Source organism: Microcaecilia unicolor, chromosome 6, assembly GCF_901765095.1.
Source record: "Microcaecilia unicolor chromosome 6, aMicUni1.1, whole genome shotgun sequence".
Taxonomy (NCBI): Eukaryota; Metazoa; Chordata; class Amphibia; order Gymnophiona; family Siphonopidae; genus Microcaecilia; species Microcaecilia unicolor.
Window position 1 is genome coordinate 3,971,230 of NC_044036.1, and position 14,610 is coordinate 3,985,839.

A 14,610-nucleotide genomic window follows, 5' to 3' on the forward strand; every position below is an offset into this window, starting at 1 on the left:
TGGTGAAGGTGGTTAGCTTAGCAGAGTTTAAAAAGGGGTTGGACGGTTTCCTAAAGGACAAGTCCATAAACCGCTACTAAACGGACTTGGAAAAATCCAAAATCCCAGGAATAACATGTATAGAATGTTTGTACATTTGGGAAGCTCGCCAGGTGCCCTTGGCCTGGAATGGCCGCTGTCGTGGACAAGATGCTGGGCTCGATGGACCCTTGGTCTTTTCCCAGTATGGCATTACTTATGTACCGCTGATTTTTGAAAAAAGGATCTAGGGGAGATCTGAGAAATTACAGACCAGTTAAAACTGATGTCAGCGCCAGGCAAAATAGTGGATATTATAAAGAATAAAATCACTGAACACATGGACAAACATGGTTTCATGGAACACAGTCAACATGGATTCATCCAAGGGAAGTCTGCCTAACCAATCTGATACATTTAGTTGAATAAACATGTGGATAAAGGTGAGCCGGTTGATATAGTGTATCTCCTGGGAAAATTAAAAACACATTGGATAGGGGGCAATGCTCTGTTGTGGATTAGGAACTGGTTGATGGACAGAAAACAGAGGGTAGGGTTAAATGGCCATTTCTCTCAGTGGAGGAGGGTGAACAGTAGAATGCCACAGGGAACTGTACTGGGACCGGTGCTATTTAACATACTTATGATTATTATTATTATTACATTTGTACCCCGCGCTTTCCCACATAATGCAGGCTCAATGTGGCTTACATAGTAATTTGAAATACAAAGTTAATAGAATTAACGGGAACAAGTGAGATGATTAAATTTGTAGATGACACAAAACTATTCAAAGCTGTTAGAATGCGTGCGGATTGTGAAAAATTGCAGGAAGACTGGGCATCCAAATGGCAGACGAAATTTAATGTGGACAAATGCAAAGTGATGCACATTGGGAAGAATAATCCAACTCATAGTTACCTGATGCTAGGGTCCACTTTAGAAGTCAGCACTCAAGAAAAAGATCTAGGTGGTGTTGTAGACAATATACTGAAATCTTCTGCTCAGTGTGCGGTGGCAGTGGCCAGAAAAGCAAACAGGATGCTAGGAATTATTAGGAGATGGATGCAAAATAAGAGCAATGATATTATAATGTCTCTGTATCACTCAGCTTGGAAAACAGATGGCTGAGGGGAGATATGATTGAGGTCTACAAAATCCTGAGTGGTGTCGAGCGGGTGGAGGTAAATCATTTTTTCACTCATTTAAAAATTACAAAGACCAAGGGACACTCAATGAAATTGCATGCAAATACTTTTAAAACCAATAGGAGGAAATATTTTTTCACTTAACGAATAGTTAAGCTCTGGAACTTACCAGAGGATGTGGTAATGGTGGTTAGCATATCTGGATTTAGAAAAGGCTTGGACAAGTTCCTGGAGGAAAAATCCATAGACTGCTATTGAGACAGACATGGGGAAGCAACTGCTTGCCCTGGGATTAGTAGCATGGAATGTTGCTACTAACTGGGTTTCTGTCTGGTACTTGTGACCTGGCTTGGCCACTGTTGGAAACAGGATACTGGGCTATATGGACCACTGGTCTGACCCAGTATGGCTATTCTTATGTTTTTAGGGATAGATAATAAGACAGAGTATTATAATGCCTCTGTATTGCTCCATGGTGCAACCACACCTTGAGGTATTGTGTGAAATACTAGTCACCGAATCTTAAAAAAAGATATAACAGAATTAGAAAAGGTTCACAGAAGGGCAACCAAAATGATTAAGGGGATGGAAGATCTTAACTTAAAATAAGAACATAAATAAGCTGACCCTAGGCCATACAAGATTTTATGAGAAACACAAAGAACTTTACATTCAATTCTGGCTGCAACTGCTGGCCAATGCAGTTCTCCTAATAAAGGAGTAACTATTACATTTAGTCCTAAATTAAATAAGTTTTGCTGCTATGTTTTGAAGTATTTGTAATCTATCCACACATTTTTGGGGAGACCCAGATACAAGACACTGCAGTAGTCTAAGCAAGACAAAGTAACCAAAGATTTTACCAATTTGGCAACTTCAAATGTCGTGTCTAAATTACAATTAACAATTATTGTAAGACTATGAGGTGTATTTTCAAAGCACTCAGACTTAACAATATTACATAGTAACCTATGGAACTTTGTAAGTCTAAGTGCCTTGAAAATACACCTCATAGAAGTTTGCAAAGGAAAAACCTTCCCACCACTCTCTGGACCTGTCACCAGAAGAGATCTTTAATCCCCTATCCTAAATCCTATTCCTGGATTACTCCCTTGCCTGCTGCCTGTCTGGTCGTTACGTTCACCACCCCGCTTCCTGCTCTGTCTCGTAAGCCCTGCAGGCCGCCCGCACCTAGGGGCTCAACCTCTGAGGAATGGTGGTCAGCGCAGGTGAAACCCGAGGTTGTCCAGCCGCCAAGCAGAACCTGGTCTGAGTACCGGGCTCAGCAGCGCTCTACTTGGTACAAGAACTCACAAGTCTGACAGCCCACAAGGCTGACGTGATACTCTCTGTCAGCCATCCAACAACTGTGGGCTTGGAAGCCATGAGACCAAGCCTCTGTTTATCAGATATCTAATGAGGACACTACACACATCAAGAAGCTTCAAGGAAGAATATCAAGCCTCTTTGTCCTCTCTACAAAAGGATGGAAGCGCCACAGATTGGTTGAGATGAAAAGCCAATACCACTTTTGGAAAAAAGGAAGGAACTATGTGCACGGAGAACCCCACCTCTGAAAGGCGAAGAAAAGGATCCTGACAATAGAGTCTGACGCTCCAAAACCCTGTATGCTGATGCAACAACCACCAAGAAAGATGTTTTTAGTGTAAGATCTTTAATGAGGCCTTATAAAGTGGCTCAAAAGGAGGTTTCTGAAGAGCCCAAAGGACTAAATTAAGGTTCCACTCTGGACAGTGTATGAAATGAAAGCCAAAACCGGCCCATTACCCACAAGAATCAAAAGATATCCAAGGTAGGCTGCAAGAGAAGTCTTCTGTAGTCGGCCCCTGAAACAGGCAAAGTCACAACCTGAACTTTTAGACAACCTAACGCCAATCCTTTCAGAAGACCTGCCTAGAGAAATGCTAAGATAGGGGAGATCTGAGCAGAGAAGGGATAAAGTCCACGCTCAGAGTAGCAGCATCCACACTCTCGACTATGCCACAGAACACTCTACATCCATGGCATATGCGAAGGTAAGGAGGAGATTTGAGGGCTGCTATTCTGAGCGTGGGGAATCCTGAGGAAGTCCACAGCCTAGGGTTCAGAATCTTGGTTCCGTCTATGTGTAATCTTACAAAGACTCTATCCAAAGTACACTTTGACTGACAGAGATGATAAAAGAAATGATACAAAACAAATGGACCGCTAGCTTAATCATGAAGCAAGTGTGAGGAGAGAAATCTGAATTGCTCACACTGCTACTATCTACAGGAAACAAGTGGCTACCACCAGAACATTACTACTATTACTTATCACTTCTATAGCGCCACAAGGCATACGTAGCACTGTACATTAAACACAAAAAGACAGTCCCTGCTCAATGAGCTCACAATCTAAATAAGACAGGTAAGCAGACAGAACAACTAAGAGGTAAGGGAATTAAAGAGGTGGGGTACAGGGCAAGTGACTAGAGGTTAGGAGTCAAAAGCAGTGTCAAAGAGGTGGGCTTTTAGCCTGGACTTGAAAACGGCCAACGACGGAGCTAGACAAACAGGCTCGGGAAGTTTATTCCAGGCGTTTATTCCAGGGAACTTTATTAATGAAAAACCTTATTTCCTGCTATAAATTCTTCCCGAGATCTACTCATTGCAAATACTTAAATTTCTGCCCACATATACGATTAATCTGGCTACAATGCGTAACACACAGCTTTTATTGTCTTCCAATAATTAAATAATTTTATCAGTAAGCCATATCATTTATTTCAACATTGTTTTCATCCATAATTCTTCTCAGTCTGGTAACACATCAACTACTTTCACCCTTGCATTTCCTCTTCCTTCCCCATCAACATCTTCAAGCCTCATTACCCTCAGCTCCAGCTCCTGTCATAACTCACTTGGTTGTTCAATTCATATTGTTGCTGCAGCACTTCAGCCACTCTGCTCTCAAACTGTCCCAACTGTGTGTAAATATGATGGAGAAAATCCTCCAGGCTAAATCCATCCAGCTGACAGCCCTGGATCAGCACCTGAGTCACAGACACAAGGAAGGACATGTTACTGTGAGAGCAGCAAAAGTATAAGAAGACTTAACCTCAATGACATAGCATGTGTTGTGATGGAGAAGAGTATCAAAGCCCAAGAGAAATGTGAAGAGGCCTAAGAAACTGATTCATACCTCTACTAAAACAGGGGAGGTCAGAAATAGACCAGGAGGAAGGGAACAGACTCACAGCCCCAAAGACAGAGGAGAGGTGCAGGAAAGTGAAGTTGCTCACCTGTAGCTGGCGTTCTCCAAGGACAGCAAGATACGTAATACAAAACATGGGTGACGTCTTCTGACAGAGCCCGGCACGAATGCCACCCAACGTGAGTGCACAGGACCAGCAGTACAATAAAAAAGGTTGAGGAATACAACTCCTATGGAGGTGGAAGGGATGCGGTAATGTATATCCTACTGTCCTCAGAGAACACCTGCTACAGGTAAGTAACTTCACTTTCTCCGAGGTCAAGAAGGACAGCCGTATTACCACATATAGGAATCCCTAACAGCCAGGCTCATTGAAAACAATAGGGTCATTCCATGCCAAGTGGTCTAAAATTAAAAAAAAAGTTCCCACCATCATGTTCTCCAATTTTGTTCAAATTTTATCTGTTGTGCGAGTCAGATGTTAAACTTAGTTTCCCAAAATTTGAGATCTCTAACTGCAATAGTTGCAGATCTAGACCCCCTTTTCTGAAAAGTTGTCAGTCCATGAGCGCGCGGCATTTACCAAAATGTCATTTTTGGGGTCTAATAAAATCCAAACACATATATAAGAATGGCTAAAAAATTGAAATCCTGTACAGTTTTTGATGCTAATTCCGATGAAATACATTTTAACATTATGGATGCAAAATCCAGTCAAACAAGTTGACTCAAAATGTGCATCAAAATTGGTCGCGACTCATCGGAACATATTTGGACCAATATTCAGACCGCAACAACTTCCATGCAAACAAAGATATGGACTTGAAATTTTGAACAAGCATTATGCTTGTGCTGGACATAATACTGCCAGATTTGCAACTAACCAGCATCTATAACCGCCCTGCAGGATCTCTTCAAAGTTGGCACTGTGATTTGCTATGGATTTACAGGCTGTCTCACTAACAATAATTACCGTGGATTCTTTTGGATTCGTAATGAGTAAATGAAACCTTTATTAGAGGAAGCTAGATTCTACAATTGGTTAATATATACATACATATACTGGTTAGCACATATACAGTAATTAGCTATATGAAAACAATGGTTACATCACTGATCTCTACATCTCTCAGACCTGGAAAAGAAGCAAACACAATGATTAAGACAATTATTACATCACTGCAGGGCCGTGCCTAGGGTCTCTGGCGCCCCCCTGCAGACTATCAGTTGGCGCCCCCCCCCCCCTCCAGACTATCAGTTGGCGGCGGCAGCGCACCCCCCCCCCCCCCCCCCCCCCCGTGAAAATGATCGCTCACCACTTGCCACACTGACAGGAATTGTCAGCAATATTCTTAGAAACAAATTGCTATACATTGCAAAATAAGATAGCAGATGTAAATTCTCAAAGTGGACATATTCCAAACACTAAAATGAAAATAAAATGATTTTTTTTCTACCTTTATTGTCTGGTGACTTTCTTTTTCTGATCATGCTGGCCCAGTATCTGATTCTGCTGCTATCTGTCCTCTTAACTCCGTTTCCAGGGCTTCCTTTCCATTTATTTCTTTCCTTTCCTCCTTTCTTCTTCATTTCTGGTCCTCAGCTTCTGCCTATTTTCTTCATCCATGTGCAGTTTTTCTCCTCTCTTCCTTTTCCCTCATTTCATCTCCTTCATCTTTCTTCCCTCCCCTCTATGTCCAGCAATTTCTCCACTCTCCCTGAGCCCTGCCCTCCCATCCATGCCCCTCTGTCCCCTGCCCCCTCCATTCATCCCTATCCAGCAATTCCCCTCTCTCCCTGAGCCCTGCCCTCCCAATCCATGCTCCTCTGTCCCCTGCCCCCTCCATTCATCCTTTTCCAGCAATTCCCCTCTCTCCCTTCCATGACCCCCCCCCTCGCATCCATGCTCTCGTCTCTCCCCTGCCCTCCCGCTCCCATTGTTCAACTGCCCGCCCTCTTCTCTCCCCCCCAACATCCCTTTTCTTTTTTTTTCTTTTTAAATTTACCTCTGTGGCGGTTCCGGCAGTGCAGCATCAGTGAAGGAGGAGGCGGCGCTCCCGACGTCGCTAGCCTTCCCTTCGCTGTGTTCCGCCTTCTGACGTCAGAAATGACGTCAGAAGAAGGCGGAACACAGCGAAGGGAAGGCTAGCGACGTCGGGAGCGCCGCCTCCTTCACTGACGCTGCGCTGCCGGAACCGCTACGGAGGTACATTTAAAAGGAAAAAAAAAGAAAAGGGATGTTGGGGGGAGGGCGAGCGAGGTGAGCATGGTGCGGCGGTGCCCCCCAGAGGGAAGCACCCCCCTGCCATACTTACCTCGCTAACCGTGTTGGCACGGCCCTGCATCACTGGCCTCTACATCCAAGCAATGCAAAGAGTTCTTTGACCAGGAAAGAAACAATAATTACATACATACAATCATCACTGATCTCCATGATCCAAGCTCTTGTCATCATCAGCTGAGGAGGGCCCAACACACACAGCAAAAGAGCTAGGAGCTTTTTCAACCGGGAACAACAGATTTCTACGCAGCCCGTACGTTGCTCACAGATGAACCCCACTGTGCTGTGACAAGCCCTCCCTTTTTATAGGCTCTGAGATGTCCAAAACTATGGAAAGTTACAGGAATGCCTCCAAGGGAACGTTACAGAATGTACATGAGGATGCAGTCACATGCTTCCGGCCCAAGCAAACAAACTACTGGAAAGGTGGCTCATTTCTTGAACGCCGAGCATATCCTGTTTCCCTCCTGCACAAACTGAATTGGTTAGAGACGTGTCTTATCTTCCACATTCCAACTTATTTTTGTATTCACAAGGAAAGTTACTTTCGGTCAGAAAAACAAGATTTCAGAAGGTATTATCGGACAAAAAGCAGGGACAGAAAAGCAATCCTTTAAGATAGCACTTAAACAATAAATGAAACAGAATTACTTCTGATCAACAATACAGACCCCAAGTGCACTGGTCGATCCAGACAGGGTTGAAAAACAATCTTTTAAAATTCTATTCCATTACACACTGTCAGCGCAAATGGTAAAATGTACCAAAGTTCAAAGCCAATTATTAAAAAAAAGTCTGCCTGAATCAGCTTGTGAACAGTATCATCTGAAAGAGAAAATTGTGCTCTACAACACTGGTATGTTTTTGTTTTGCAATGCCACCATTAAGTAGCCATTTACTCAGGTCAAAGTATGTTATATTTAGTACGCTTGATGCGCTAATTTTTCTTCATTTCTAGGAAATTGAGTCTTAATAGTCGCTTAAAAGTACTGATATAATTATTTATTCATTCGTATTTTATTTGTTGATTGTCCAATCGTTTATTGTGCGCTGTTATCAGTTTGGTCGTGCCATCTCAGGTGAATATTCCAGCTTAATAAAATCTTTTAAAAAGTGTGTTTATCATCTGCTGTACTATTTAATTATAGATGTCAGAAGACAAGACAAATGAAGAATCCTTGGCTCCCTGTTCAATTGGGAAAATGCTGGTACATCAAAGTGCCACGTAATCTTCTATGCTAAGAAGGCAGGATTCAAACCTTTTGGGGATAAAACAACAATTCAAGTCAGCAGTTTCAAAGGATGCAACATCATTTTTGGCAAAAATTAGTGATGCTGAACAAATAGATAAAAGTCACAAATCCATCCTGCCAAGATGGCGCTGTGAATGGACGCACCTGTGTTAGCTCCTGGAAGTTGCTCTGTTTGTAGGTCCTCTTCGGTGCCTCCGTCGCCTCATCAAACATGGGGAAACGGAGGGGAAAAGTGAAGGAACATCCCTCAGCTCCTGTGACTTCTTCGGCGACGAGGCAGACAACTTTGCAATTTTTCAGACAGTAACCGGGTCCTCAGGGTTTTTCGACCCCCTCTGCAACTCTCGGCGCATCGGCGTCGATTGAGAATGGAAACGGGGCTTCCCTGAGCCCCGTGGAACGAGTTGCTCCACCCCAGCCTGGAGGGGAGTTGCTGGCAGCTCTAACAGAGAAGGAAGCCGAAGGGGCTCAGCTTGATCTGTTTGAGGGAGTGTCTGCAGTAACGGAGGCTGAATCTCAATGCCGAGAACTACTGCTACAATCAGCTTCAAAGGTATTGCCCAAGGACAACTGTGACATTAGAGTCACTATGGGACATGGTTTACAGCATTCACACTTCTATGCAAACTACTTTAAAAATGAATACTTCTGATATAAAGACTCTTTCTGAGGATGGCCTGCTTCAGGCGCAAAAGACTGCACAGCAAACCTTAGATTTGGAGACTGTGAACACTAAATTCAAGAAATGGGATCTGTAGAAACGGCTTTGGTTAAGGATAATAATTTCCTACATAAAAGATTGGAGTACCTGGAAAACCAGGCTAGAAGACTTAACCTCAGGTTTCTTAACTTTCCCAAATCGCCTTTAATTTCCCCTTTGGATATGGTAAAAAAATATATGATTGATATTCTTGGAATGGATAAGGACTCACTGCCTCCCCTTACTCGGGCTTATTACATCAGGAGTGGTGGAAGAAAATCCCCCGATAGCAGGGGAAGGAATGGATCTTACTTCTTTCCTTGAAAGTTCATTGGAGATAATTACTCAGAGGTTGACTCTGCTTGTTACTTTTGTGCTGGAGCCTGATAGGAATGCCGTATTAAGGCTTTCCTTGAGACACTTAGAAAATCTGTTTCTGGGCTCAAAAATTCGTATTTTTCCTGATCTCTCAAGGCCTACACAGATGAGACGGAGGGCCTTTTTGGAACTCCGCCCTAGGGTGGTGGCACTGGGAGCAACGTTCATATTACGTTTTCCTTGTTATTGTAATGTAATGCTTGAGGGTAAACAGTTTCAATTTGTAGACCCAAAACAGTTAAAAGAATTTCTAGATGTTAGAGTGGAATTGAATGTTGTGTGCCCTCCTTAATGCAGGCTGGGGTCTGAACCAGAGGTTGTAACCATTAGTTTGTAATTATTGCTATATATTTTATTTTTAAATTCTAAATTCTTGGATTCCAAATTTCCTAAACTTGTGGACAGAAAGGCTGTTAATGATATATTTTTTTTTTTTGTTACATTTGTACCCTGCGCTTTCCCACTCATGGCAGGCTCTATGCGGCAGGCAATGGAGGGTTAAGTGACTTGCCCAGAGTCACAAGGAGCTGCCTGTGCCAGGAATCAAACTCAGTTCCTCAGTTCCCCAGGACCAAAGTCCACCACCCTAACCACTAGGCCACTCCTCCACTCCTTTTATTTCTTTTTTTGCCTTTTGTATAAATGCCGATTGCATACTCACGTATTGTGATAATATATTGAAATATATGAATAAAGAAATAATAAAAAAAAAAAAGAAAGTCACAAATCTTCAGCCTGGGCAGTATGTTGCTTGCATTTATGAAAATAAATATAGTAACATAGTAACATAGTAGATGATGGCAGAAAAAGACCTGCATGGTCCATCCAGTCTGCCCAACAAGATAAACTCAAACTTGAATTTGTACCTGCCTTTTTCAGGGCACAGACCGTATAAGTCTGCCCAGCAGTATTACCCGCCTCCCAACCACCAGTCCCGCCTCCCATCATCGGCTCTGGTACAGACCGTATAAGTCTGCCCAGCAATATTTCCCGCCTCCCAACCACCAGTCCCGCCTCCCATCTCCGGCTCTGGTACAGACCGTATAAGTCTGCCCTCCCCTATCCTAGCCTCCCAACCACCAACCCCTCTTCCCCCCCACCTGCTCTGCCACCCAATTTCAGCTAAGCTTCTGAGGATCCATTCCTTCTGCACAGGATTCCTTTATGCATATCCCACGCATGTTTGAACTCCGTTACCGTTTTCATCTCCACCACCTCCCGCGGGAGGGCATTCCAAGATCCACCACCCTCTCCATGAAAAAATACTTCCTGACATCTTTCCTGAGTCTGCCCCCCTTCAATCTCATTTCATGTCCTCTCGTTCTACCGCCTTCCCATCTCCGGAAAAGATTCGTTTGCGGATTAATACCTTTCAAATATTTGAACGTCTGTATCATATCACCCCTGTTCCTCCTTTCCTCCAGGGTATACATGTTCAGGTCAGCAGGTGGATTGGAAACGTTTGTGAAACGTCAGTGGAACAGAAAGATGCTTTCATAAGCTTTATGCATCCTCATGGTCACGCTACTTCATTTTATTGGCCGGTAAGACGCGATACTTGCTGGATCCCAGAACAACTTATCATTGCTGTTATTCCAGCTCCATCAATGACATCATCTGGTCGGCAATATAGTTTCCATGAAACTGTTCTCTTGCAGATCAATGATGCTTTCAGAATGATGAAGCAACTGAAGAAGACAGACTTGGGAACCTGCAGTGAAGCAACTGAAGAAGACAGACTTGGGAACCTGCAGTGAAGTAACTGAAGAAGGCAGGCTTGGGAACCTGCAGTAAAGAAACACACAATCAGGCTTGGGATCCTGCAGTAAAGATACCCACCCGTGGCTGTTACTGCATGGCTATTGGGCGTGGCCCCTATGGCGATGGGGATGCTGGTTTCAATGTGATAACCAGTAATGGCTCAGCCATCATGGACCAATGCAATACATCGCGCACACAAAATATAACATACTTTGACCTGAGTAAATGGCTACTTAATGGTGGCATTGCAAAACAAAAACATATCAGTGTTGTAGAGCACAATTTTCTCTTTCAGATGATACTGTTCACAAGCTGATTCAGGCAGACTCTTGGCTTTGAACTTTGGTACATTTTACCATTTGTGCTGACAGTGCCAACTTTGAAGAGATCCTGCGGGGCGGTTATAGATGCTGGTTAGTTGCAAATCTGGCAGTATTATGTCCAGCACAAGCATAATGCTTGTTCAAAAGTTCAAGTCCGTATCTTTGTTTGCATGGAAGTTGTTGCGGTCTGAATATTGGTCCAAATATGTTCCGATGAGTTGCGACCAATTTTGATGCACATTTTGAGTCAACTTGTTTGACTGGATTTTGCATCCATAATGTTAAAATGTATTTCATCGGAATTAGCATCAAAAACTGTACAGGATTTGAATTCTTTAGCCATTCTTATAAATGTGTTTGGATTTTATTAGACCCCAAAAATGGCATTTTGGTAAATGCCGCGGACTCATGGACTGACAACTTTTCAGAAAAGGGGGTCTAGATCTGCAACTGTTGCAGAGACCTCAAATTTTGGGAAACTTCGTTTAACACCTGACTCGCACAACAGATAAAATTTGAACAAAATTGGAGACATGATGGTGGGAAGGTTTAGACCACTTGGCATGGAATGACCCAATAGACAATCAGGACTTGTAACAGGGAAAGTCAAGAAGGAACCAATTAAACTAGAATCTATATACATTCTTTATTTACAAGTTTCATATGAAACAAAGAAAAATTATGTTTCAATAATACAAAGGAAATATACCCAGAAAGAAACAAACATTTCTAGCCACATCAAACGAGAGTACTAGGTGAATACATTCAAAAATATAATTAAAGGAAAATCATACTTAATTCAGTATATAAATTAGCACTGCTCTTTTTCTTTTACCTTTTTATACTAACCCTTACCTATGGTATTTGAACTGAAGACTCTTAACTTATATACATTCCTTTCCTGTTGTGCAGGTGCAGCCTGGAACAGAATAAAAATGGGCCTAGAAAAGGTGAGTTGGATTCTAGACTCCAAATTATTCTGCAGAACTGTCTGACCGAAGCAACTGTCACATCACGAATCCTGCTGATGGCAGTAGTAAGAAGTGATTGGGTGAACTGAAGACCGCATTGCAGCTTTGTCAATCTCCTCAATGAAGACTGATGTTAAGTGAAAGCTCTGACACGGTGAGCTGTGACATAATCCTCTAGAGTCAGCCCAGCCTGGGCATAAGAAAAGGAGATGCAATCTGCTAGGCAATTAGATAAACTGTGTTTACCAATAGCTGCCCCCATCCTTTTCAAGCCAAAAGAAACAAAAGCTGGGTAGACTGCCTATGGGCTTTAGTCTGCTCAAGATGGAAGACTAAGGCTCTGGCTCGCTTGCAGTTCAAGGCCAAGATGGGAAAAATGTTAGCAGAACAATTGACTAAGGTGGAATCCAACAACACCTTAGAAAGGTGAGTGTAGAAAACTACTCTGTTATGATGAATCTTTGTGTAAGGTGGAGTCGCCACAAGTCCTGGAGCTCGCTGACTCTGTCAGCTGAAGTGACTGTGACCAAAAACAAGACCTTCCAAGTTCAGGTACTTCAAACATAGAAACATGATGGCAGATAAAGGCCATATGACCCATCCAGTCTGCCCATCCGCTGTAACCCCTAATTCTTCCTGTTCCTAAGCGATCCCACATCCTTATCCCATGCCTTTTTAAATTCTGGAACAGTCATCGACTCCACCACCTCCACCACCCTTTCTGTGAAATAATACTTCCTTAGGTTCCTAAGCCTATTCCCACTTAAATTTGTCATATGCCCCCTCATTCCAGAGATCTCCTTCATTTGAAAAAGGCTCTCTTCCTGTACAAAAATGCCCTTAAGATATTTAAACGTTTCTAACATGTCTCCTCTCTTCCAGCGTATACATGTTGAGGTTCATAAGCCTGTCCCTATAATTTTTGCATTCAAGACCACTTACTAATTGACAAGAATCAAGTGGCTCAAAAGGAGCTTTCATCAGCTGGGTGAGGACAATGTTGAGGTCCCATGATACAGTAGGAGGTTTGATGGGGGGAGGGCTTTGTCAACAGCAAACATCACATGAAGCAAACTAGAGGCTGTCCAGAGATGGGCTTACCTCCCACACAGTGATGAAAAGCACTGATTGCATTGAGCCGAACCCTTACAGAGTTGGTTTTCAAACCAGACTCCGAGAGGTGCAGGAGGTACTCAAGCAGTTTTTCTGTAGGGCAAGATAGGATCTAGTGCCTTGCTCTCACACCAGATGGCAAACCCCCTCCATTTAAAGGTGCAACTCCTCTTGGTGGAATCTTTCTCGGAAGCCAGCAAGACTCTTGACACCCTCTGGAAGTTTCGAGGTGGCAAATTCTAGGCTCTCAACATCCAGGACATGACAGCCAAGGACAGGTGGTTAGGATGAAGAAGAGACCCCTCATTCTGAGTGATGAAGGTTGGAAAACACTCCAATCTCCACAGTTCTTCGAAGGATAACGCCAAGGAGGAAACCATACCTGCCTCAACCAGAAGGGGCCAATGACGATCATGGAAACCTTGTCTTCCTTGAATTTCAGGAGAGTCCTCCCTATTAGAGGAATGGGAGGACATGCATACAGACGCTCCGTTCCCCAATGAAGGAAAAAGGCATCTGCTGCTAGTATGGAACACTACTGAGGAACCTTGCTGTTGAGAACGTGCCAAAAAGATCCATCGTGAGAGTGCCCCACTCTCAGAAGACCTTGTGGGCAACAGCCATGTTGAGAGACCACTCATGTAGCTGCATAACCCTGCTCAGTCTGTCTGCCAGACTGTTCTATTTCCCAGCTAGATATGTGGCCCATGGCACCATGCCATAACTGGTGGCCCAGGTCCACATTTCGACTGCCTCCTGACACAAGAGTTAAGATCCCATACCCTCCACCTGTTCACATAATACTACTACTACTAACTAGCATTTCTAAAACATGGCAACCTGGTTGTGTTTGATTCAGGATTATTTGGTTCAGGAGCCGATCTCTGAAAGCTTTTAGAGCAATCCAAGTTCACCAGAGCTCCAGGAAGTTGGTATGTAGCAAAGCTTCCTAGGCAGACCAAATCCCCTAGATGTGAAGCCCATCTACATGGGCCTCCCAGCCCAGGTTGGATGACTCCATAATTATGATCTTCTGAGCTGGAAGAATTTGGAATGGTAGTCCCAGGCTCAAAACTGGAGCAAATGGTGCACAAAAACAGTCAAAGTGGGAGTGATGTGGATGGAATCCGCTAGGTTCCCCTTGGCCTGAGACCACTAGGGAAGTGCAGTGGACCCTGAAAGCTAGGATCCACTGGACTTCCCACAAATGGAGCCACGCCATGGGCATCACATGAACTATTGAGGCCAAGTGGCCCAACAGCCTCAACATCTGTCAAGCTGTGACCTGCTGGCTGCTACAGACCTGAGTAGTAATGGCTATCAGAGCATCTGCCCACACCTACAGAGTTAGGCCCGAGTTTGTGAAGTGTCTGGCAGGGCTCTAATGAACTCCAATTGCTGTACAGGTTCTAGGTGAGACTTTGGGTAGCTGACAACAAACCCTAGTAGCTCCAGCACCCAAACAGTAC

The 14,610-nt window shown here is 43.6% G+C and overlaps 1 protein-coding gene across 6 annotated transcripts in view; it reads right to left on the bottom strand.

Moving 5' to 3' along the window:
* SZT2 (SZT2 subunit of KICSTOR complex) overlaps positions 1–14,610 on the bottom strand; it is a 484,798-nt gene that overhangs the window by 436,048 nt on the left and 34,140 nt on the right. For all 6 annotated transcript variants that reach the window (XM_030207429.1, XM_030207428.1, XM_030207430.1 and 3 more), the window contains exon 4: positions 4,069–4,200. In XM_030207429.1, the coding sequence (XP_030063289.1) occupies positions 4,069–4,200 (132 nt within the window). The remainder of the gene's footprint in view (positions 1–4,068; positions 4,201–14,610) is intronic.